The sequence below is a fragment of the Bos mutus genome, chromosome 8 (assembly GCF_027580195.1).
Source record: "Bos mutus isolate GX-2022 chromosome 8, NWIPB_WYAK_1.1, whole genome shotgun sequence".
Taxonomy (NCBI): domain Eukaryota; kingdom Metazoa; phylum Chordata; class Mammalia; order Artiodactyla; family Bovidae; genus Bos; species Bos mutus.
This window is the reverse complement of record NC_091624.1, coordinates 101,923,017-101,945,769: the sequence shown is the minus strand read 5'-3', so window position 1 is coordinate 101,945,769 and position 22,753 is coordinate 101,923,017. Positions and strand designations below refer to the sequence as shown.

Here is a 22,753-nt window from a genome sequence, read left to right as displayed (position 1 = left end):
TAGCCAAAAGTAAAATGTCACCACGCCTGCAGGACCGACAGCTACAAGTGAAGCGAGTAGTAGTTGGGGGAGGACAGGTGGGAAAAGGTGATGTTGTGAAGAGCTTTTCTTGCTTACAGCTTTCTCTGCCTTTTTCACTTTATTTTTTTCATAGTATTTATTACACATTCATTCATTCATTCTGTTGTAAAAGAATTTAAGCTCTTAGCATTTTTAAAAAAAATTAATTTGTTTTAATTGGAGGCTAATTACTTTACAATATTGTGGTGGCTTTTGCCATCCATTGACATGAATCAGCCACGGGTGCATGTCCCCCTCCCCCCCCATCCTGAACCCCCCTCCCACCTCCCCCTCTATTCTTCCCCTCTGGGTTGTCCCAGAGCCTATTTTACAGAGTGAAGTTAAGTCAGAAAGAGAAACACCAGTACAGTACATTAGCGCAAATGTATGGAATTTAGAAAGACGGTAACGATGACCCTATATGTAGGACAGCAAAAGAAACACAAATGTAAAGAAAAAGCTCTTAGGATTTTTTAAAAAACCTCTTGGCCCCTGTATGTGGGATCTGAGTTCCCCAATCAGAGATTGAGCCTGCACCCCATACATTGGCAGTATTTAGCTGGAGATGCTTGGAAATTGAATTTGCACATAAGGAAGTTAAGTCTATAAGGAAGTTAAAGAAATATTTGCTAAGCAGTGAGTTTGGGGAGTAATTATAGTAATGGGTTAGAAATTTTAGTTTTTCTCAACCCGCTGGCTGACTTGAATCTCAGATTAACATTGAGGTTAATCTGAGAACTGTGGATCAACCTCACAGCAATGACGGACCTAACATTCTTGATGCAGGAATGTAGGTGCACCAGTATTTTGTGTTTCTTTCCCCCCCTTGAAGCCCCCAGGCTTTCCAACTTTTAAGTCTGAATTGTAGACCTACCACTGCTTATAGTGAAGACAGGAACTTCACCTTAAGCTCTGTTTCATAGCTACTGTTGGCTCAGTGGTAAAGAATCCACCTGCCAATGCAGGAGATGTGGGTTTGATCTCTGGGTTGAGAAGATCTCCTGGAGAGGGAATGGCAGCCCACTGCAGTATTTTTGCCTGGAAAATCCCATGGACAGAGGGGCCTGGCTGGCTACAATCCATGGGTCACAATGACTTAGTGACATGACTTAGTGACTAAACAGCAACAATTGTTCCAGGTGACATTTGCGTTTAGGATTCCTTTTTGGGATTTGATACTTAGGATTCTTTGTTGGGATATTAAAGGGGACTGTATTCTTTACTAGGGTGGGGAGAATCTGTAGGGTAGTCCTCATCAGATTGTGGTGGCCCTTGATTTTAGGTTCTTGGGATTAGATTTGGAAACATTGTCTTTAGTGGTATGAATTTGTAGGTCTCTGTTTTCTTTGAGTGTGAAGAAAACCCTCTTCTGCTTTCTTCATGCTGCTGCCGCTGCTGCTAAGTCACTTCAGTCGTGTCCGACTCTGTGTGACCCCATAGACGGCAGCCCACCAGACTCCCCTGTCCCTGGGATTCTTCAGGCAAGAACACTGGAGTGGGTTGCCATTTCCTTCTCCAATGCATGAAAGTGAAAGTGAAGTCGCTCAGTCATGTCCGACTCTTAGTGACCCATGGACTGCAGCCCACCAGGCTCCTCCGTCCATGGGATTTTCCAAGTAAGAGTACTGGAGTGGGGTGCCATTGCTTTCTTCATAGCAGGAATTTAAAACTCAGCCATGTGGAAGGCACAGCAGTTCAGGTCTAGCCAGGGGCTGCATGTGCACATTTAGGCCTAGCGTTTCCACATCTTCTGAATTTTCAGAAGGATTCTAATGTGAAATCTTCTGATTTTCTGTTTTTGGTCAGTATTGTGAGGATTAAGTAAAATATAGCTGTGAGCTGTACTGCTTGTGAACACTGAGTATGTGCCCTCTGGTTTGGAGCCTGACATATGGCTCTGGGTCTGAAAGGGTAAGAGAACTGGAGAGTTAATTTCACACTCAGTAAAAAAAAAAAAAAAAATTTTCCAGAGAAATCTAATCACATTAATCCATTCAGGGAAACTAGAGATATATAGACTCATAAAATTGAAAACCAGCGATAACCAAAAATACTGAAAGAAAGAAAAATTTATAAGCATTTTCTTGGAATGAGTGCTTCAATAATCTATCCTAATCTCTGTGTACACCTTGATGTTATTTTCACATCTAATTTTTACAATGAATGTGTATTTCTCTGTTAACATAGCATGTGAAACGTATTTTATTAAACCCACAAATGAATCAGGATTAATATAATTCTTTGGTTAGATTTTAAAGTTTCTTGTAGTAAAAGTGGGCAGTGAATTAAAATTTACTAGTGTGTTTGACAGATGAGAAGAAGCAGGTGATTTGCAAATGATTAATTAATAGTGTATTCTTTGGTGCAATTTCAGTATATGGTAATTTGAAATTATGGAATTTATTAACTTGAGTTTTCATCTCTCTAAAGTTCTGTGATTGGGAAATATGCCACTTGTGCTTCAGTGACTGTGTTCTTGGAATGTCCCTCTGTTCTCAACCAAGTACAGTTTGTGTGGGTGGAAGATTTTAATAGAGAATTGTCAAAACTGTCTTATCTCTAGATTTAAAGACGTTTCTCTGAGGATGTATATTAGAGGTTGTGACTTGAATGCGCTTCCTGTTTCTTAGGCGCCCCCTCTCCCCCACCTTCTGGGATACTCGGCGCCACTCATTTCTCACCTTTCCTTGTCTTCAGTGAATGTGCTTTCTGTGTTTGTGTAATATGTTTCATGTATAATTATCTCCTAGTTTCATTGAAGATAGAATTTGTTTCTTGTTTCCTTTATTGTTTGGGGGATGATTTTAGGGAGCCTGGATGGTGGTGGAAATGTTTTTATTCTATCAGGAGTATTGTGAGTGAGAGTAACATGAGTGACTTGACTTAGATTGGATGTTTAGGAAAGATACATGTAGAGAAATGATAAGCTAAGAAATGACAAATGAGTTTAGCCTCAAGATTTCAAGGTTGGAAAAAACCCACGAGTGAAAGCCCGTAGACCAGGAAGCTTGTGTACACTGAGCCAATTAGAAGAAGGCCAGTGAGGGTGAAAGGAAGATGGCCCTAGATGTGGTTGAGATAGAAGGCAGGCCAGGTCACCTAGGGATTGTAAACATTCACTAAATAAGCAGAAAGCCTTGTGTTGGACACTGATAAACCCTGGAAGACACACTCTGTCCTTCAGAAGCTTGTAGTTTAGTTGGGGAGATAATCCATTTATATTAATATTAGTTTATATCATGTGACATTGATAGGTAATACATGGTCTGTAGGGAGTTTTTGCTAATAGAAATGGGGAAGGAAGACTTGCTTTTGCTTGGGGCTCTTGTGGAGGGGGTCTCGAGGGAGATGTAATTTGATCTGAGCTTTTCCTGCGTGAGTAGGATTTGAACAAATAGAGTTGTCAGAGGGAGTGGCTTTACCTGAATGCAGGCTTGTGGGATGCAGGAAGACACTGGCTCGCTGGAGAGGTGGGACCTTCTAAGGCAGTTGCGTGGGAGGTGATGCTCGACCTATAGCTCGGATGCACTGGTGCTCTGCACCGTGTCCCTGATAGAAGTACTGAAATATAACGTGTCGAATGCCTAACGTTGGCTTTCCCATTGTAAACACAGAGCTGCACAAGTAATCCAGTGTAACTTCTCATTCCTACTTCAACATCCTCATCAGACACTTTCTGTTCTCTCTCCAGATAACTCCACTAATGGCGAGCTGGCTGTTTAACGCAGTGCTAATTACTCTTCTGTTAAAGAGCTCTCCCTTGTTTTCTTTTTAACTTTCTTCCGTAGATCCTACCTGAGGTGGCATCCTGTCGTCTTTTAGTCTTCCCTGGTCCAGGCTACATATTTCTATTCTTTGATTTATTCTTTCACTGGTATCATTTTTAAAACCCCCCTACATCCAAATACTATTCTCCAGAAAACTTTATCAATGATGCTTTAAAGTTTATTCTTCACAATTGAATGTAGTATTCCAGTTTTTGAGGAAACAATGGCTAGGGCTTTTAATTGTCCATCTTAACGTTAGCCAGATAAGTAGAGATTGATAAGCTTCCTCTATGAATCTTGTCAATGTCTGAATTTTTAGTCAGGTCAGCTTTATTCCCGACGTGAAAAAGACTGACAGTGGGGGAGGGGCAACAAAGAGAAACGAATGATCGTCACACAGATTGTTGTTTGGTTGCTGGTACTGCCAGCTTAAGTCCAGAAAGGAAACAATATCATTATGTACTATGGCCGTATTAGAATAAACTCTTTGTGATGTAACACAGCCGTTACAGAGTGGATTGGAGAGGGATCTTATTAAAACAGATTCCAGATGTTGCAAATTGTGAGAGTTTCAGAAACTTAAATCTTTAAAATTAATAGAGTCAATGAGATCTGGACGTCATGTTTGATTTTGGTAGTTGATAGCAGTAATTGATTTGTAACTCATCGTTCTGGTATAGCTTGTTTTACACATAACACAGTACTGCCTGGCTTATTTTTGGACTCAAAATTTATTTTTGTCATGGTCAGAAGTTTTAATAAAAATTTCCAAATTTATATAAAGTCGTCACTAAGTTTCTTCTTATTGTGGCAGTCTAAGATTAGGACTATAATTCAGTTTAATTTTATGGTGTACTTTATTATTAAAAAGAAAAGTGAGCATAAGCCGCTAACCCAGGCCAGTAAAAAGAAAGAGGTGAGTGGCTTATTCATAGAAATAGTTCTATCCAAAATATATAATCAAATCATTTGCTGTTTCCCGAGCCACCCTCTTTCTAAATAACGTATCTGCGTATCTTGCTTCACCTGGGCTGTTAACATCTTAGTGACTAGACCGCATTTGGGGAACAGTAATTGTGTGCAAGATTCATCAATGGTCACTGAAAAAAGCTACAGTGGGAAAACTAGTAATGTTACAGTGGAAAGGTGGATACACGTGTAACATGATCAGAGCTACCATCATCAGTAGTGAGATCTGGATATCATCATGTGCCTTCTGGCATTTTTAAAAAATTGAAATGTCGATTTACAGTATTTCAGGTGTACAGCCAAGTGATTCTTTTCCATTATGGGCTATTAACAAGATCCTGAATATAGTTCCTGTACTGCGCAGTAGAACCTTGTTGTTTATTTTGTATACAGTAGTGTATATTTGTTGGAGAGGGGAGTGGCAACCCACTCCAGTATTCTTGCCTGGAGAATCCCGTGGACAGAGGACTCTGGCGGGCTGTAGTCTATAGGGTCGCGTAGAGTTGGACACAACTGAAGCGATTTAGCAGTGTTTATTTGTTAATCCCAGATTCCCTATTTGTACACCCCTCTTCGCTTTTGGTGACCACAGTTTGTTATCTGTGCCTGTGAGTCTATTTCTGTTTTGGAAATACACTCATTTGTGTCATTTTCAAGATTCCACATATAAGTGACACCATATGATGTTTGTCTTTCTCCTTCTGACTTAGTTCACTTAGTGTGAGAATCTCCAGGTCCACCATGTTGCCGCATGTGGCATTATTTAATTCTCTTTTATGGCTGAGTAATATCCCACTGTATATATGTACCTCATCTTCTTTATCCATTCATCTGTTGATGGACATTTAGGTTGCTTCCATATGTTGGCTATTGGAAATAGTGCTGCTGGGAACATGGGGTGCATGTATCTTTTCAGATTAGAGTTTTTCTCGTGTCTGGTTGTATGCCCAGGAGTGGGATTGCTGGATCATATTTTAGTTTTTTAAGGAACCTCCATACTGTCCTCCATAGTGATGGCCTTCTGTTATTGATGTACTTAGAAAGGGCTTCTGTGGTGCCTGCCACAATGCCTAACCTGAATTTAGTCTGGAGGAAGCATTAGACAGACCTGTAGTGAGCACATTCTACAGAATAACTGCCTGGTACCCTTCAGGTGTCAGGGTTATGAGAGACACACCGCCCCCAGTTGGGGGAGGCATGGCAACTCCATGAATGTGTGATCCTGAACCAGAAAAAGGACATCAATGAGGGCAGTTGGGAAGAAATTTATATGAGGTTTGCTCTAGATTATTTCATAAATCTTGTGTTGATGGTTAATTACCTGGTTTTGATCACTGTAACTGCAGTTTTAATAAGACGTTATCATTTGGGGGATAGGGTGAAGGGTACACAGGAGTTCTTTGTAGTATTTTTGGAACTTTTTGTAAGTGAATTTAACAACAACAAAAACTCAGAAATTCAGACTCTCATCCTTCTACTTTATGCCATCTCTCTGGTCAAGGGACTGGTTTTCTTTGCTTCCTAAATCTCTAGTGTGATCTAGATAGCTGAGGTTTCTAAATAAGGGATTTTGAGGTAGTGAGGCATTGCCTTATCGGATTGCAGCTACAAGTTGAAAGGTTTTGTTTAATTTATTAATTTACTTATTTATTTTTGTACAGAGCTGTAATTACATCTTTGGGTTTCCAGTGACTCCAGGTTATTTGAGCATTGCTGTTGTAGCCACCAGGAGCCATAGCTGGAAACTTAGCTCTGTAATTAATTTACTGGTTTGTTTCTCTTTTTATTATCATGTTCTGGATTCAGGTTAGTCCCACAGATTGTTCTGCTGTGTGTCATATATTGTTGAATTTCGTATTTGTCAATTGTCTTTTAGGAAGAGCTGGTTTTTGTATAAAAATATTTTACCTAAAATGGAAATATCACGCTGAACATCTTATTTTTCCTCCCAGCAAAGATGGTCTGGAGTTTTTATAAATATAATGAATAAGTAAACTTACACCGGCATAAGCACCACACGGTGGCCTTTTATTGGGTAATAATTGGGATGGAGGAAATTAATACATTGGGAAATGTTTCTGTTACCGGGAGCAGTTGTTAATGTATGACTCACAGATTCTTAAGTCTAGGAGAAACTTGACGAGGTGTTTTGACCAGTGTGGCGAAAGAAGAAAACATGGACTTGGGAATCGGAAGACCTACTTTCGAATCCCAGATCTGTCACTGATTATTATTGTGACTTGGACAGGGCATTTAACTCTTCGGAGCCTTCAGTTTCTCATCTGTAAAACTGGAATGATAATAGCACCTTTCAAAGTTACTGTGAAGATTCAGCGAAATAGCTTGCAGCATATTGGGTTGGCCCCAAAGTTCCTTTGGGTTTTCCCAAAGGAACTTTTGGGCCAAGCCAATACCTGACCTCACACAGGCATCTCATATATGCTGGTTCTGTTCTTACCTTCAACTGGGTTTATAACTGGGCCTTCTGAAATTGATGAGATTCTGCTTTGTTTATAAAGACCTACAAAAAGGTGGTAGCGTATGTCAGTCACCTCTGCTGGTGTTTCCCAAGTCTTTTTGTTGGGAAGTTTCCCCAATATCTCTTATCCCAGAGAAATTATTATGTGCTAGTCACATTGGCTGTTACTCCAAAATCTGTTAGACAGGGGTTGCTCATTTGCTGCTTTCCTTGGCGTTTTAGTGTTCAGACCTGAAATCTTTCCATACAAATGAATATTAAATTTAAAAGGAAATCTTATACAACAAAGGCACAAGATGTCCAGACAATTGAAAGAAAGCGTTTCCGTGCACCATTTTCTTTCAAGTTGCAGGTCTGACTTGGCTTTTTGATTCTCTGAAAGACCAGTTGTTCCTGTGGTTGTGGAGTGAACATCATTGTTTTTATGAGTTAACATGGAAATGTTTAGGGCTGAAGGGGCATGTCTGTACCTTATCCTCAGGGGTGTGTGTGTGTGTGTGTGTCTGTACCTTACCCTCAGGGGTATGTGTGTGTGTGTGTCTGTACCTTACCCTCAGGGGTGTGTGTGTGTGTGTGTGTATCTCTGCACAAGAGCGGGGAGAAGGACAGGGAGAACGACATGGCAGCTGTGACTGTGTTAGCAGTTGGTGAGCTTAGTGAGGGGAGCTCTTTGTGCCTTTCTTACAGCTTTTCTCTAAGTTTGTTGTTGTTGTGTAGTCTGTAAGTTGTGTCCAACCCTTTTGTGATCGCATGGACTGCAGCCCACCAGGCTCCTCTGTCCATGGGATTTCCCAGGCAAGAATACTGGAGTGGGTTGCCATTCCCTTCTCCAGGGGATCATCCGCACCCAGGGATGGAACCTGAGTCTCCTGCATCTTCCACGTTGGCAGCTGGGTTCTTTACCACTGAGTCACCAGGGAAGCCCTTCTCTGAGTTTAACTATCTCAAAATTATACTGGATTAAGTTATATTCTTATTTTCTGAGGAGATGTAAGCCAGAGGCATTTTCAGAGGAAGGGAGGTTGAAGGCACCTGAGTCAGCATAGAGAAATAAGTAGTAAGTGAGTAATTCAGTTAGTAGTCACTCATTGGCAAAAAATTAGTTCCTTTAACCTGTTTTTCCTTAGAACAGAACTTTTTTTGTAGAAGGTCCTCTAGAGAGAGAGTAAGCTGCTGCTTTATCAGAGCGAAGGAAACTACTTGGAAGTGCAATCAGATGCTAAGAAGTAAAGAATATTTTTCTATTTACAAGTTATAGACAAGGATAAGCAAAATGGAGAAGGCAGAAATATTAGGACTTTAAAAATTATCTAGTGCTCAAACAATCTTTCTTCTACCTGAAAGATACAAGTTAGTTCTCTATAATTAGCATTCTATCTTACTAGTTAGTAGACATTAATTATCCTTTATTTCAAGTTGCTGTTTGAGTTCAAAGTTAATATTTTGTGTTCTTAATAAATATCAAATAAATATTTATTATCATTTTACCCTTCAAAAGGCATCTTCTAACTAACAAATATTTTTACACTCTTTTCTTTCATGTCAATGATGACACCTCTTTTGGGAACTCAGAAGCCAACCAAAGGTAAGAGATTTGGTTCATTACGGGATGCTTGTTCGAGTTGTATGTGTGTATTTTTTTGTACTGGTATTTTCTTCTGAAAAATAAAAATATTCTCTATCACTTTTAAAATGAAAAAAATAACGCAAGCCGTCAGCCTATTCATAAACCCAAAGCCATTTATTGGCTTAAGAAGGACTGGAGGTTTATGGAAAAGCTGTTTTTGTACTTTGACCAACTCTGGCCAGTCTCCTGGCAACTACAACACAGATTCCTTTTGTGCCCTGCTGGTCACCACAGATTGGCTGGGAACTTCTCGTTCCAAACTGCGGTCAGAACCAGTACTAGGCAGACTCATCCATGGTGCTCCTGGGACAGTGGGGGACACACTCTCAGGCTAACAGAAACCTGCCCTGGCCCACAGCTTCCTCCGGGAAACGTGCTTTCATCCTAGCTTTGAGCCCAGATTCTCAAGAAACTTCGGTTCCCGTGTCTCTTAGGAATGCAGTTGTGCCAGAGTAGGGACGAGGACTGTGTTTTTGTATTGATCATTCTTGGGAACTTTCCAGGAAATTTATATTTTTATCTACCTTCTTGGAGTTTTGTTTTAGAATCTGTGGTGGAACAGTAATTCCATTCAATATTATTGTTGCTGAAGTATGTATAGACTTGGCTATTGGGACTCTGAATGAGTAAAAAAAAAAGTCTAATATGGCACTGACTTCTTTATACATAACAGAACTAATTTTATCAGTTTTAGCTTTTGTGTGAAAAGATGGCTGGCTTATCTTTGTTTTCTTTTTTTTTCTGATGGAGCAGAGGCTGGATATTGCAGTAATGATGTGAAGAAACATTACATGACTGTTTTAAAAATATTCATGTTTTATTTAATTCAACTCTATCTTACCGTTTAGAGAAAATGTGTTGATGTCAAAGATGTGGAAGGGCCAATACTACATTCTTAACAGTGGTTCCCTCTAAGGAGAAATGTGTTTGGTGAATGGGAGACCTTTATTCTTTATGCTTCTGTGTTATTTGCCTTGCTATAATGAATGTGTGTTTCTTCTCTGTTACTTGAAAAGAAATTTTTTAAAAAAATAAGGAAAAAAATGTTTATTTAGGGGGAAAAAGGGGAGCTTGTCTGCTTTAGGAAATCCATGGCTGGAAGATACCTGTAATAATTTACAAAACAGCTGAAAGTTAAAGAGGACCTTTCAGTGTTGTTAGTAAACAAGACCTTAACATTCCTAGTTCCCGCCTTTGTACCAGGCTCTGGCGTCTTCCTGTTACTGAGGAGAAGAGCTCAGTAACAGTACTCTGTGATGAAGGGCCTGGTGTGAAGCAGTGTGGGTCCTAAGTCGCTCAGTTGTGTCTGACTCTTTGTGACCTTATGGACTGTAGCCCTCCAGGCTCCTCTGTCCATGGAATTCTCCAGGCAAGAATGCTGGAGTGGGTTGCCATGCTCTCCTCCAGGGGATCTTCCCAACCCGGGCCTTGAACCCATGGTTCTGAAGTCTCCTGCAGGCGGGTTCTTTACCACCAGTGCCACCTGGGAAGCCCAGGTGGGGAGCAGACGTGGGCTCCAAGGCTGAGTTCAGCTGCCAGCTCCCCACACCTGTTAGCCACTTCTTTGTATCCTAGGGGCTCCTGTGTAATATTAGCTGTTGCCATTACTTCTCTACTGGAATTGAGAAAAAGAATTGTTAAAGAAATCCCTAAATTTAAAAAAGAAAAGAAAAACCTGTAGTAATAGGGAGAAGAGAGCAATGTAGAGTCTGATCTTTGAGAAGTGCACTCGGATGGTTCAAGTGTGAGCTAAGCTTATAAGCAAGCAAAGACTTGGGATGGTCTCTACTTAACATTGGTAAGAGCAGAATCAAAAAAAGTGATAAGACATGAGAGCTGAAAGCTGCAGCAGAAGAAACTTAATATGAGCTTCACATTGTATTTAATCTCACCCTGCTGACAGGTGTACTTTGAAAAGCAACTCCCACCGGAAATTTTGATCCACAGTCCTTTAGGACCATCTTCCTTCTTCTTTCTTTCCTCTCCCTATTGTTGTTCAGTCGCTAAATCATCTCTGTCTCTGTGACCCCATGGACTGCAGCATGCCAGGCTTCTCTGTCCTCTGCTGTCTCCCAGAGTTGCTCGACATGAGTCGATTGAATGAGTGATGCCATCCGACCATCTCATCCTCTGTTGCCCACCTCTCCTCCTGCCCTCAGTCTCTCCGAGCATCAAGGTCTTTTCCAATGAGGCAGCTCTTCACTTCAGGTGGCCAAAGTACTGGAGCTTCAGCTTCAGCATCAGTCCTTCCAATGAATAAGTCAGGGTTGATTTCCTTTAGGAATGACAGGTTTATTGCCTTGCAGTCCAAGGGACTCTCAAGAATCTTCTCCAGCACCACAGTTCAAAAGCATCAATTCTTCGGTGCTCATTTTTCTTTATGGTCCAACTCTCACATCCATACATGACTACTGGAAAAACCATAGCTTTGACTAGACGGACCTTTGTTGGCAAAGTGATGTCTCTGCTAAGTTTGTCATAGCTTTTCTTCCAAGGAGGAAGCATCTTTTAATTTTATGGCTGCAGTCACCATCTGCAGTGATTTGGGAGCCCAAGAAAATAAAAACTGTCACTGTTTCCACTTTTTCCCCATCTTTTTGCCATGAGGTCATGGGATCGGATGCCATGATCTTAGTTTTTTTGAATGTTGAGTTTTTAAGCCAGCTTTTTCACTCTCCTCTTTCACCCTTATCAAGAAACTCTTTAGTTCCTCTTCATTTTCTGCCAGTGGGGTGGTATCATCTATATATCTGAGCTTGTTGATATTTCTCCTGGCAATCTTGATCCTGCTTGTGTTTGATCCAGCCTGGCATTTTGCATGATGTACTCTACATGTAAGTTAAATTAGCAGAGTGAGAATATACAGCTTTGATGTACTCCTCTCCCTGTTGGGGAATTGCTGACATAGTGAGCCTTGACTGCTGATAGACACATGGTTAGCTCTGGGGAAATGTTGAGGATTAGTAATGTACGACATAGTGCTGAGGCTGGGTGGTAGTTGCTGGTCTCCACGCCTCCCACCTCTCTGGGGGTGTTGTCAGATACTGAACTTCCGTAACCCTTTTTATCCTTGCTTCGGCATAACTGTCCCACCCCAGGGAACAAATGCCTGGTGTCACTGTTTTGCACAGATGTGGGTGTTCTGATCCTTCCTTGCGCTAAAGGTATTTCTAGCCAGTCATCTAGTTGGTTGCCCCCAGGCCGCAACCACTCATCTAACTTTCCCCTGGCATCCTCCCGGAGCTGCTCTCAGCTTTGCAGCCATCTCCTCCAGCAGCTATTTGCCCTGTGCTCTCCCCATGGTCCCCACCCAACTCTACCCGCCATCCGTCTCATTGCAGCTGTGTTTCAGGGTTTCTCAGTTTCTGGTCCACATATCGGCGAGCAATCTGACTTTCAAAAACTCGCTCTACTTGCTTCCTTTCTTTCCCTTTTTGGCTCTTTACCTCACTCCCGCCATCATTTTGAATTAATTTCAGGTGGAGGTGAATATAGGCATGCATACTTCATTTACCAACCTAATCTAATTTCCTTATTTAAAAAACTTAACTCTTAGGTTTAGGGTCCAGACAGCCTTGTGAGTTCACAAAGAAACATTCTTGTGCCAACTCCAAACTCAGATCAGGGACAGATAACATATTTAAAATATTGAAAATCATGTCCTTGTATTCAGAAACAACATATGTCACTTCGAGGGCTTGCAGAAGGCTGGGACTGAATTAGTGTGTTTACTGGGCCTTGAGATCAGACCCAGGTCCTCTGAGGTGCAGCCCTTGCAGACTAGAGGGGACCCTGATGTGTGGTTGAGGACCTGAGAAGTTCATCCATGTGAAAACTGATTTGGGTAAGGCTCCATCATGAAAGAAGGCTTAAAAAAGGCTTTTGGCCACCAGATCAGATCAGATCAGTCGCTCATTCGTGTTCGACTCTGCGACCCCATGAATCGTAGCACGCCAGGCCTCCCTGTCCATCACCAACTCCTGGAGTTCACTCACACTCACGTCCATCGAGTCAGTGATGCCATCCAGCCATCTCATCCTCTGTCGTCCCCTTCTCCCCCTGCCCCCAATCCTCCCAGCATCAGAGTCTTTTGAGTCAACTCTTCGCATGAGGTGGCCAAAGTACTGGAGTTTCAGCTTTAGCATCATTCTTTCCTAAGAAATCCCAGGGCTGATCTCCTTCAGAATGGACTGGTTGGATCTCCTTGCAGTCCAAGGGACTCTCAAGAGTCTTCTCCAACACCACAGTGCAAAAGCATCAATTCTTCTGTGCTCAGCCTTCTTCACAGTCCAACTCTCACATCCATACATGACCACAGGAAAAACCATAGCCTTGACTAGACGAACCTTTGTTGGCAAAGTAATGTCTCTGCTTTTGAATATGCTGTCTAGGTTGGTCATAACTTTTCCTTCCAAGGAGTAAGTGTCTTTTAATTTCATGGCTGCAGTCACCATCTGCAGTGATTTTGGAGCCCCCAAAAATAAAGTCTGTCACTGTTTCCACTGTTTCCCCATCTATTTCCCATGAAATGGTGGGACCAGATGCCATGATCTTCGTTTTCTGAATGTTGAGCTTTAAGCTAACTTTTTCACTCTCCACTTTCACTTTCATCAAGAGGCTTTTTAGCTCCTCTTCACTTTCTGCCATAAGGGTGGTGTCATCTGCATATCTGAGGTTATTGATATTTCTCCCGGCAATCTTGATTCCAGCTTGTGTTTCTTCCAGTCCAGCATTTCTCATGATGTACTCTGCATATAATTTAAATAAACAGGGTGACAATATACAGCCTTGACCACCACTGAGCTAATTGGGCTTCCCTGGTGGTTCAGATGGTAAAGAATCTGTCTTCAATGCAAAAGACCTGGGTTCCATCTCTGAATTGGAAAGATACCCTGGAGAAGGGAATGGCAACCCACTGCAGTATTCCTCCCTGGAGAATTCCATGGACAGAGGAGCCTGATGGGCTACAGTCCATGGGGTCACAGAGTTGGACATGACTGGCCATGCACACATATGCATACTGAGCTAATTTCTGTATAAATAGGAGGGAATAGAGACACTGGGCTTTGAAAAGACCCAGACCTGGGCTTCAGTAGCTAGGAGTGGCAGTGTAAAGGTGGCCAAAGGAAGGGGAAACAAACAGGCAATCACGTAAACCATAAAACAAGCTCCCAATTCAGATGTGCTAGCAAACTAACCTATAAAGCCAAGAGGAAAACTGTCATCAGGAAGTGAGGCAGCACACTCAAAGTGGAAGGGTTTGAAGGGCAAACTGAAATGAATTGAAAAGTAATTACCCTTAAAACTTTTTAAAGAGTAAATTATTGAACATGAACTCCAAAAAATTTTAATTATAATCAGTGAAAAATCCTTAAAAGATGGCTTTAAAGAAGAGCATATTTTAGAAAGTAAGAAGCATAAGAGGTCAAGGCAAAGCGTTTGTGGTGCCTCACAAAGTAGCGTCATACATTACCAGTGTTTCCATCGTATGGTCTTCCTACCTTTTGTGTGTGTCGATTATTGTACACAAGAGGGATCGTGGTCCAGATTTTTCATGTGCTGTGTTAGTTGCTCAGTCGTGCTTCACTCTTGGCGACCCCGAGGACTGTAACCCTGCAGGCTCCTCTGTCCATGGGATTTTCCAGGCAAGAATACTGGAGTTGGTTACCATGCCCTCCTCCAGGAGAACTTCCCAACTCAGGGATCAAACCCAGGTCTCCTGCATCCCAAGTGGATTCTTTACTGTCTGAGCCACCAGGGAAGCCCCTCCTCTATGTTCTTAAAGCTACATAGTATGTTGACTATGGGTGTGTTATAGTTTATTTAAAGAATGTGCATTTTCAGTGTGCTGTGATAATCATCTTTACATTTTTTTTTGTTTTCTCTGAAGAGTAGTAAGACTGTAGAGAATACATAAAAACAAGAAAACAAAGATATCGGTAATCTTCCCACACAGCAATGAACTTCATATATGTAACTGTGTGATTAATAGCCGTCACAGTGTACATATTGCTTTGTAGCCTCCCCCTTTTCACATCACATTCTACAGAGTTTTCATGTGAATTCAAGGTCTATATTATGTACAGGGTGCTTTGTCTTTGTAAGACTGTCCTGTAAATAACTAACCTCCATTGTAAGACAGGGAGTTGTTTTTATTTCAGTATTATGAACCATGTTATCAGAGTTAGACCATTGTTATAACATCATGAGTATGTTACAGTTTTCTTAAAAAATATTTACTTTTAATTGATGGGTTTACAGTATGGGTTTACTTCCTGTCACATGTCAATATGAATTAACCATAGGTGCACATATGTCCCCTCCCTCTTGAATCTCCCTCAGCCTCCCGCCCATTCCCACCCCTCTAGGTTGTTAGAGAGCCCCAGTGTGAGTTCCCTGAGTCATGCAGCACATTCCCATTGGCTACATTTTGTTTTTAACCCATACTTCATTATTTTTATTTTCAACAGGTATTTGCATATGATCACTGTTTCTGGTCTATGGATGAATCTGTCAGAGACAAGTATGCAGGTAAGAGTCCAGCATCCTGTTAACTACTGATAATATAGACAGGTATTTTAACATGTTTTCTATACAGTTTCATAGTAATATAATTTTAGCAACTATACAGCGACCTTCCTCCAGTCTTTGCTATTAGAGTGTTTACCTTAATTGGGAAATGGGAGATTAACAGTGCACTGTTGGTGATGTAAGATGATGAAGTTAGATGAACAGGGTTCACAGTCAAGGTTTTCTTAAACGAATGCCGGGCCTCACATGGGACCATAGCATGCAATAGCCACGTCGCTTCCCTTAGATGTTGGTGATGTGGTCAAGAGAGGCAGCTTGGTGAAATGAAAGAACTCTAGCCAAGAAGGAAAGGAAACCCTGAGTTTAATCCAAGCTCCGGTCCTGATTGTCTCTTTGAATAAATCTCTTAGGCTTTCAGTGTTCCTGTTTCCTCTTTAGTGGAGATGAATATGCCATATTCTCTCCAAATTTGTTCTGGGATTCTGTTCTTTTATTCTCCTCAGTGATGACTGTCTCAGGCCCCTTTTCACTACAAGTTTAAAACTATAGCGACTGCCAAATTTAATTTAAAAAAATCTAAACAAGACTACAGTGGCAGCCTTATATTTTCTTTATTCCTGATTGCTTGTGACACCTGTTTTCTAAGAAATCTTTTAAATATTGAATGTCTATTGACCTTTATCGTGAGAAACAGTTCATTCTACAGCTGTTTCAAAAAATTGAGGTTAATTTGGGCTGGCTGGGCCCTTTGATGACTTTAAGGATTGCTTCAGGGAATTCCCTGGTATGGCAGTGGTTAGGATTCCATACTTTCACTGTTGAAGGCCTTGATTTGATTGCGGATCACCATGATCCCACACGGAGAAGGCAATGGCACCCCACTCCAGTACTCTTGCCTGGAAAATCCCATGGATGGAGGAGCCTGGTAGCTGCAGTCCATGGGGTCGCTAAGAGTCGGACACGACTGAGCGACTTCACTTTCACTTTTCACTTTCATGCATTGGAGAAGGAAATGGCAACCCACTCCAGTGTTCTTGCCTGGAGAATCCCAGGGACAGGGGAGCCTGGTGGGCTGCCGTCTATGGGGTCGCACAGAGTCGGACACGACTGAAGCGACTTAGCAGCAGCAGCATGATCCCACAAGCCATGCTGCATGGCCTGGGAAAAAACAAGGATTGCTTCAGTATTGGAATTGTGGTGATGCACTAACCTGGTAAATTAATTAGGAAATGAGGCATAATGGAATGCTATTTATAGCATGCAAAATATAACAAACATAACAGCATCCAGTTCTTCCATATTATTTTCAAGACTCAAAGAAGTTAAATAATTTGTCAAGGTCACTTGATTATTGACACATTTAATTTAGCCTGTGAAGACGATCTGACCATACTCTCTATGTTCATGATTGAAAGCTACAAAAAACATCCCAGACCTTCCTCCCTCTCCCAGCTGATCTGTAATTAAACATTATCATTGAGGGAAAAGGAGAGGGAATTTGATACATACCATTGTTTTGAACTTCAGCGCACACTCAGTAGAAGCATTGGCTGAGTGGTCCATAGTTGAATTCAGGTCCACCCAGGTCCCAAGCACATATATCAGATTCTTTATAAAATAGAAGTTCATTGGTCTATTTTTTTGGCCAGTGTTTATTCAAGTTTATATCATCAGGAACTTTTCGCTCATTTTCTGTCATATGCTAACTACAAATGACCTGCTTCCAAAGAAACATTCATCAAGTTTAAAAATCTTGTTTGGTAGATAAACAAGCTGAAAAAAAAAGAGGCGTTTTTGAGGGTTTTGTTTGTTTTTAATTGTTCATATGTGGTTTTGGCTTAAAACATCTGTTTTCTCTGTGTTTTTCTCTTTCAGGTCAAGATGATGTTTTCAAGTGCCTTGGTGAGAATATCCTGCAGAATGCTTTTGACGGCTACAATGCGTGTGTCTTTGCCTATGGACAGACTGGTAATTGTTACATAATCTATGGCTTTTTTTTTAAGCTTTAACGATCCTAACAAAGAAAATACCAAAAAGAATACCTGTCGCTAGCATCTTAGCAGTTACGGTTGATACAGGAGCGCTTGCCTTCTGTGCCTTTGTGGCCAACAAGAAAGGAAGGGGACAGTTAGGGAGTTTGGGAGGGACATATACACACTGCTGTATTTAAAATGAATAACCAGCAGGAACCTACTGTGTGCACAGGGGACTCTGCTCAATGATATGTGGCAGCCTGGATGGGAGAGGAGTTTGGGGAAGAATGGATACACGTGTATGTATGGCTGAGTCCCTTTGCTGTTCCCCTGAAACCTTCAGCATTGTTAACAGGCCATATACCTCAATACAAAAGAAAAATTTTTTTAATTAAAATAACAAAGTGAAGGAGTCATTTTTATCTGAAGAAGGAAATGGCAACCCACTCCAGTATTCCTGCCTGGAGAATCCCTTGGACAGAGGAGCCCGGTGGGCTGCAGTTCATTGTGTCGCAGAGTTGGACACGACTGAGCAACGCACACACAGGATTTTATCAGGATTTATCATATAGCTTGTCCAGTTGAAAATTGTTCAAGAGAAACATGCCTGTGATATATTCAAGACTTAAAATTCTTTTTAGGACTATGAGTGATTTAATTTTTTCCTTTCTGTTTTCTCAGGTTTTGTAAATGTTCTCTAATGAATATGTATTTTTGGTGCAATGGGGAAAATAAATTTGTACTAGAAAAAAAATGACTCTGATTTCTATGCCTTTGCCAGAGGGTAGTGGTAGAGAGTTAATTTGCTCTGGGGCCTGCAGAGACGGCATATATGTTTTTTGTGCTATGATTAGTGGTTGGGAGCAAGCACATAGCATTCATCATATGGATCTTTCCAGTTCAATTTTAGAGAACTATTCAGACCTCACAATTTTTCAGTCATTTTAGGTAATTTTTTTTTTTTTTAAGTATAAGGGTGGTTAAAGAAGGTTTTTGTTTTTCTTCCTAAGGAATGTGTACCAGTGACTTTTACATGTACAAATAGGAAAGCTAGTCTGCTTATGAGTGTCATCATGGTATTTGCGTATATTCCTTATTTTGGGCATTTTGCTAAGTGCTAGGATTTTATTATGAGCAATGGAAAGAGGGCTGTGTATTTAAACTTCTCAAGGAGACAGTAATAACTATGATTTCCACTTTTTTAGGATCTGGAAAATCTTACACCATGATGGGCACGGCTGACCAACCTGGATTAATCCCAAGACTCTGCAGTGGGCTCTTTGAGCGAACCCAGAAAGAGGAAAATGAAGAGCAGAGTTTTAAAGTAGAAGTGTCCTACATGGAAATTTATAACGAAAAAGTTCGAGACCTTCTTGATCCCAAAGGGTAAATGACTTTGAGGTTTGAATGTTATGATATTAGAGACTAAAGCAGACTTCATGAATTGGCTTAAGAGAAATGTTTTATATTGAACTTTGGTAGAGAGTTATTTATCTAGTTTCTGTTTTTGGGATTTGTTTTTAATTTTATTAAGTGGCTTCATGCAGCTAGTTCTGGGCTTTTGAACTTGGGCTGAGTTGGGCTGGGAAGCATGGTTGAGTGGCATGTGTTTGGGCTGTATACCTCCTGTCTCAGATATATTCAAAGCCACAAAGAAAAAATACGTCATGATAGTTAACTTACTGTGTATCAGGATAACTGGTATCCTTCATCAAGTAGGGTGTTTCTTTGTTTTAAAACAAGAAGTTTTGGATGGAATTCATCCATTTATTTGCAGGCTGTGAAGTGAGGGAGAGGCATAATCAGAAATAGTGAAACCTGGACTTCTAGAGGGTTCGTTTTAATGATTCTCAGAAAAAGAGACTGTCCCATTTCATGGCCTAGACTTTGGTTTTTTCCTTATGTATTTAAATTGGTTTTATTTAATACAACAGCGCTAACCTCATAGCCCTAATATTGTGATTTGACCCTCATCATTTTTGTGGCGTAGACTTTGAAAGAAGTGGCTTCAAAGTGTTAGAAAGCCTTCAAAAATGATGGCTTCACTCTGCAGTCATAACTGAAGCTAATGAGGAAGATAAGTGGGTATCTGAGGAAATTTGCTCATTGCACAGAGTTCTCAGAGTTCAGATTTTCAGGAAGTGCAACAGTGGAGAGAAAGAAACAGATACTAACCGCAGCTTGTGGCTTATTGCTGTAAGAACAGTATTGGGGAGGTCAGAGAGCCACGTGAGCTGAGGCTTACAGAAAGTATGGAGGATGCCTAGGGCACATCTAGTTATGTTTGGGTGAAAAAGATGATCAGGGAAAGCTGGTCTTAGAAGCAGTGAAGTCAGTGGCCCTCCATCAAGAGAAAACCAAACTGATCAACTCCTCACAGGCCTCTTGATTTCTTTAACAAAGATAACCTTCTGCAGGCCTTTCTGAATGAGACTGAATTGGTACTTAGTGTTTCTTATTTTTTTGGCTCCACCACGTGGCTTGTGGGATCTTAGTTTCTCAGCCAGATGTATAATAGAACCTTGGCCCCCGCACTGCCGCGGGCTCCTTGGCACTTAGTGCTTCTATTCAGAACCTTACGTGCATAACGTTTATCGAGCAAGCCCTGGGTGCCAGGCACCTTGCAGTCGTAGATGAAGAGCTCACAGTGGACAGAATGGGAGTTTTTCTTTATTTTTCAGACTTTAAACTTTTTGTTTTGTATTGCGGTATAGCCAATTAACAACACTGTGGTAGTTTGAGGTGAACAGTGAAGGGACTCAGCCATATACATGCATCCATTCTCCCCCAAACCCCGCTCCCATCAGGCTGCCACATGACACTGAGCAGAGTTCCATATTCTACACAGTAGATCCTTGTTGGTTATCCATTTTGAATATAGCAGTGTGTGCATGATCTTCCCAAACCCCCTAGTGATCCCTTCCCCACCAGCACCCATAAGTTCGTTTTCTAAGTCTGTGAGTCTCTTTCTATTTTGTAAGTTCATTTGTAAAATTTCTTTTTAGATTCCACATGTAAGGGATGTCATATAATATTTCTCCTTCTCTGTCTGACTTATTTCATTCAGTATGACACTCTCTAGGTCCATCCATGTTTGTGCAAATGGCATTGTTTCATTCTTTTTAATGACTGAGTAGTATTGCATTGTATATATGTCCCATGTCCTCTTTATCCAGTCAGATTGGGAGTTTTGGAAACAAACAGTTATGAAATCAATGCAGTAATGCTTTTACATTGTAAAGGAGGCTTACACAAAATAGGTGAGAGCAAAGAGGGACTGACCAACTGTCTTTGCCCAGGAGAGAAGGGATGATTTCACTGAGAGTGCTTGATGAATTTTGTGCTGAGTAGGAGTTTATTACTGAGAAGCTGGGTGAGAAGAATTCAGGCATAAAGGACAGCTGTGCCCGAGTGTGGAGGCGTGGAGAAGTTGAGGATTGGAAAAGGGACCCAGCTGTTCAGTGGACTGGAGGACAGATGTACAGATGTCAAAACAGGAAACCAGAGTCCACAGGGAGGAAGACCATGGCCTGGGTATCCACGTTTGCTAAATATCGTGCCCCATACTTTTCCTGTTCTGCCTTCAATACTTTTTCTTGCACCTTCATCTCTGAAGAGCATCATTTTCCCTGAGACCCTAGACCTACTCTTTCCAGAAATTCTTAGCTGACTTCATTCTCATGTTTTATACTCCACAGTGCTTTTGTGAATAGCTTGAACTTTGCGTGCTTGCATGCTTAGTCGCGTCTAACTCTTTTGCAGTCCCATGGACTGTGTCCCACCAGGCCCCTCTTCCATGGCATTTCCCAGGCAAGAATACTGGAGTGGGTTGCCATTTTCCTATGCTAGGAAATCTTCCCAACCCAGGGATCGAACTCCAGGCTCCTGCATCTCCTGCATTGGCAGGTGGATTCTTTACCACTGAGCCACCTAAGCCCTAACTTGAGCTTCACTATCTACGATTTGCTAAGTGTTTAATAATATCTTATATGTTTGTCTTGTGTATAGTTTAGTAATTAACTGCACGGGCTTTGGAATCACCTGGCACTGGATTCCGGTCTTCTACTTGTTACCTATTGAGCAAGGTCCTTATGCTTTCTAGACCTCATTTGTCCGGAAGGGGTGATAACATTACATAATATCTCAGAGGGCTGTCATGAAAGTTAGACTGAGATCTTAGAATATTTACTGGCTCATAGTAAGTGCTCAGTAAGTGTTAGTTGTGGTTGTTTCCTTCATGAGTTTCTTGAGAATTTCTGTAGTGTTTCTGAAGAGCCAAAGTGAGTGAATTAAAAGCTCTATGATTCCTTTTCAATGAAGGATTGTTTGAGACCTCGTTACTTTATTCAAGTACTGATTTTATTAATTCACCATGTACTATGTGTAGTAATGTAGTTATATTTTACTCAAGAGATAATGCAGTATGCACTATCTTTAAGAAATAGGGGAAAATGAAAGGAAAAAAGTTGTAATAGAATATGTATCCAGAGATCAGAACTAAGTTGAATACTCTATGCACTTTTATATACAGTTTTATAGTAGTAAGTTTTGGTGATTGATCCTAGGATACTGTAGATTCTAAATCATTGGAAAATAATGAGTTACATAGAACAAGACTCATTTCTAATCTTACCATCAATATTCTTTTTAAAAATTGCAGTGTTTAGGGAATTCCCTGGTGGTCAAGTGGTTAGAACTTGGCACTTTCAGTGTTGGGGCCTGGGTTCAGTCCCTGGTTGGGGAGCTAAGATCACAAAAGATGCATGGTACAGCCGAAAAAAAAAAAAAAGTAATGTTTATACTTTGTGAGGAGCTTTTTTCACATAGAGTTAGTAAGTAACATATATCCTTATTATTTTTTGGTTGATATCATTAAGTATGCTGTAAGCTGTAGGGTTTTGGCAGGTTCCCTTGACTGGTTTTATTAGTTCCTTCTTTGTAAGAGGTTTATTTATTTATTGTTTAACTCATGAGTATTTAGTTTTACTGAATCATTTTTCAGTTTATTGAAATCATTTATGGAAATGGTATTTTTGTTTCCTCTTTAGTCTTATCATTTTGATAAAAGACATGAGTCTTTTCTCAATATTAAAACCACCTCGCAGCTGCGGGCAGTCCAGTTTTGTGTTTTTGACTCGCTGTTAGATTCCTCCTGCTGTCTTTGTCTTTGTCTGTCTGTGTTTGTCTTTATTCACGATTGAGACTGGCCTGTCGCTTGCTTTCTGGCGCAGTTTACATTTATCTAGTTTTCTGCTCTCTGCGCCGCATTCTGTGATGTGACAAGCAGATTGTTTGTGTTTATTCCACTCTGCATTCTTTGTGGTAGTGGACATCCCACAGTGTACCC

General features: G+C 40.9%; 1 protein-coding gene across 2 annotated transcripts in view; it reads left to right on the top strand.

Moving 5' to 3' along the window:
- The window catches only part of KIF13B (kinesin family member 13B), a 209,436-nt gene that overhangs the window by 65,402 nt on the left and 121,281 nt on the right, over positions 1–22,753 (top strand). For both annotated transcript variants that reach the window (XM_070376014.1, XM_070376013.1), the window contains exons 3-6: positions 8,848–8,860; positions 15,373–15,433; positions 17,309–17,401; positions 18,612–18,792. In XM_070376014.1, the coding sequence (XP_070232115.1) occupies positions 8,848–8,860; positions 15,373–15,433; positions 17,309–17,401; positions 18,612–18,792 (348 nt within the window). The remainder of the gene's footprint in view (positions 1–8,847; positions 8,861–15,372; positions 15,434–17,308; positions 17,402–18,611; positions 18,793–22,753) is intronic.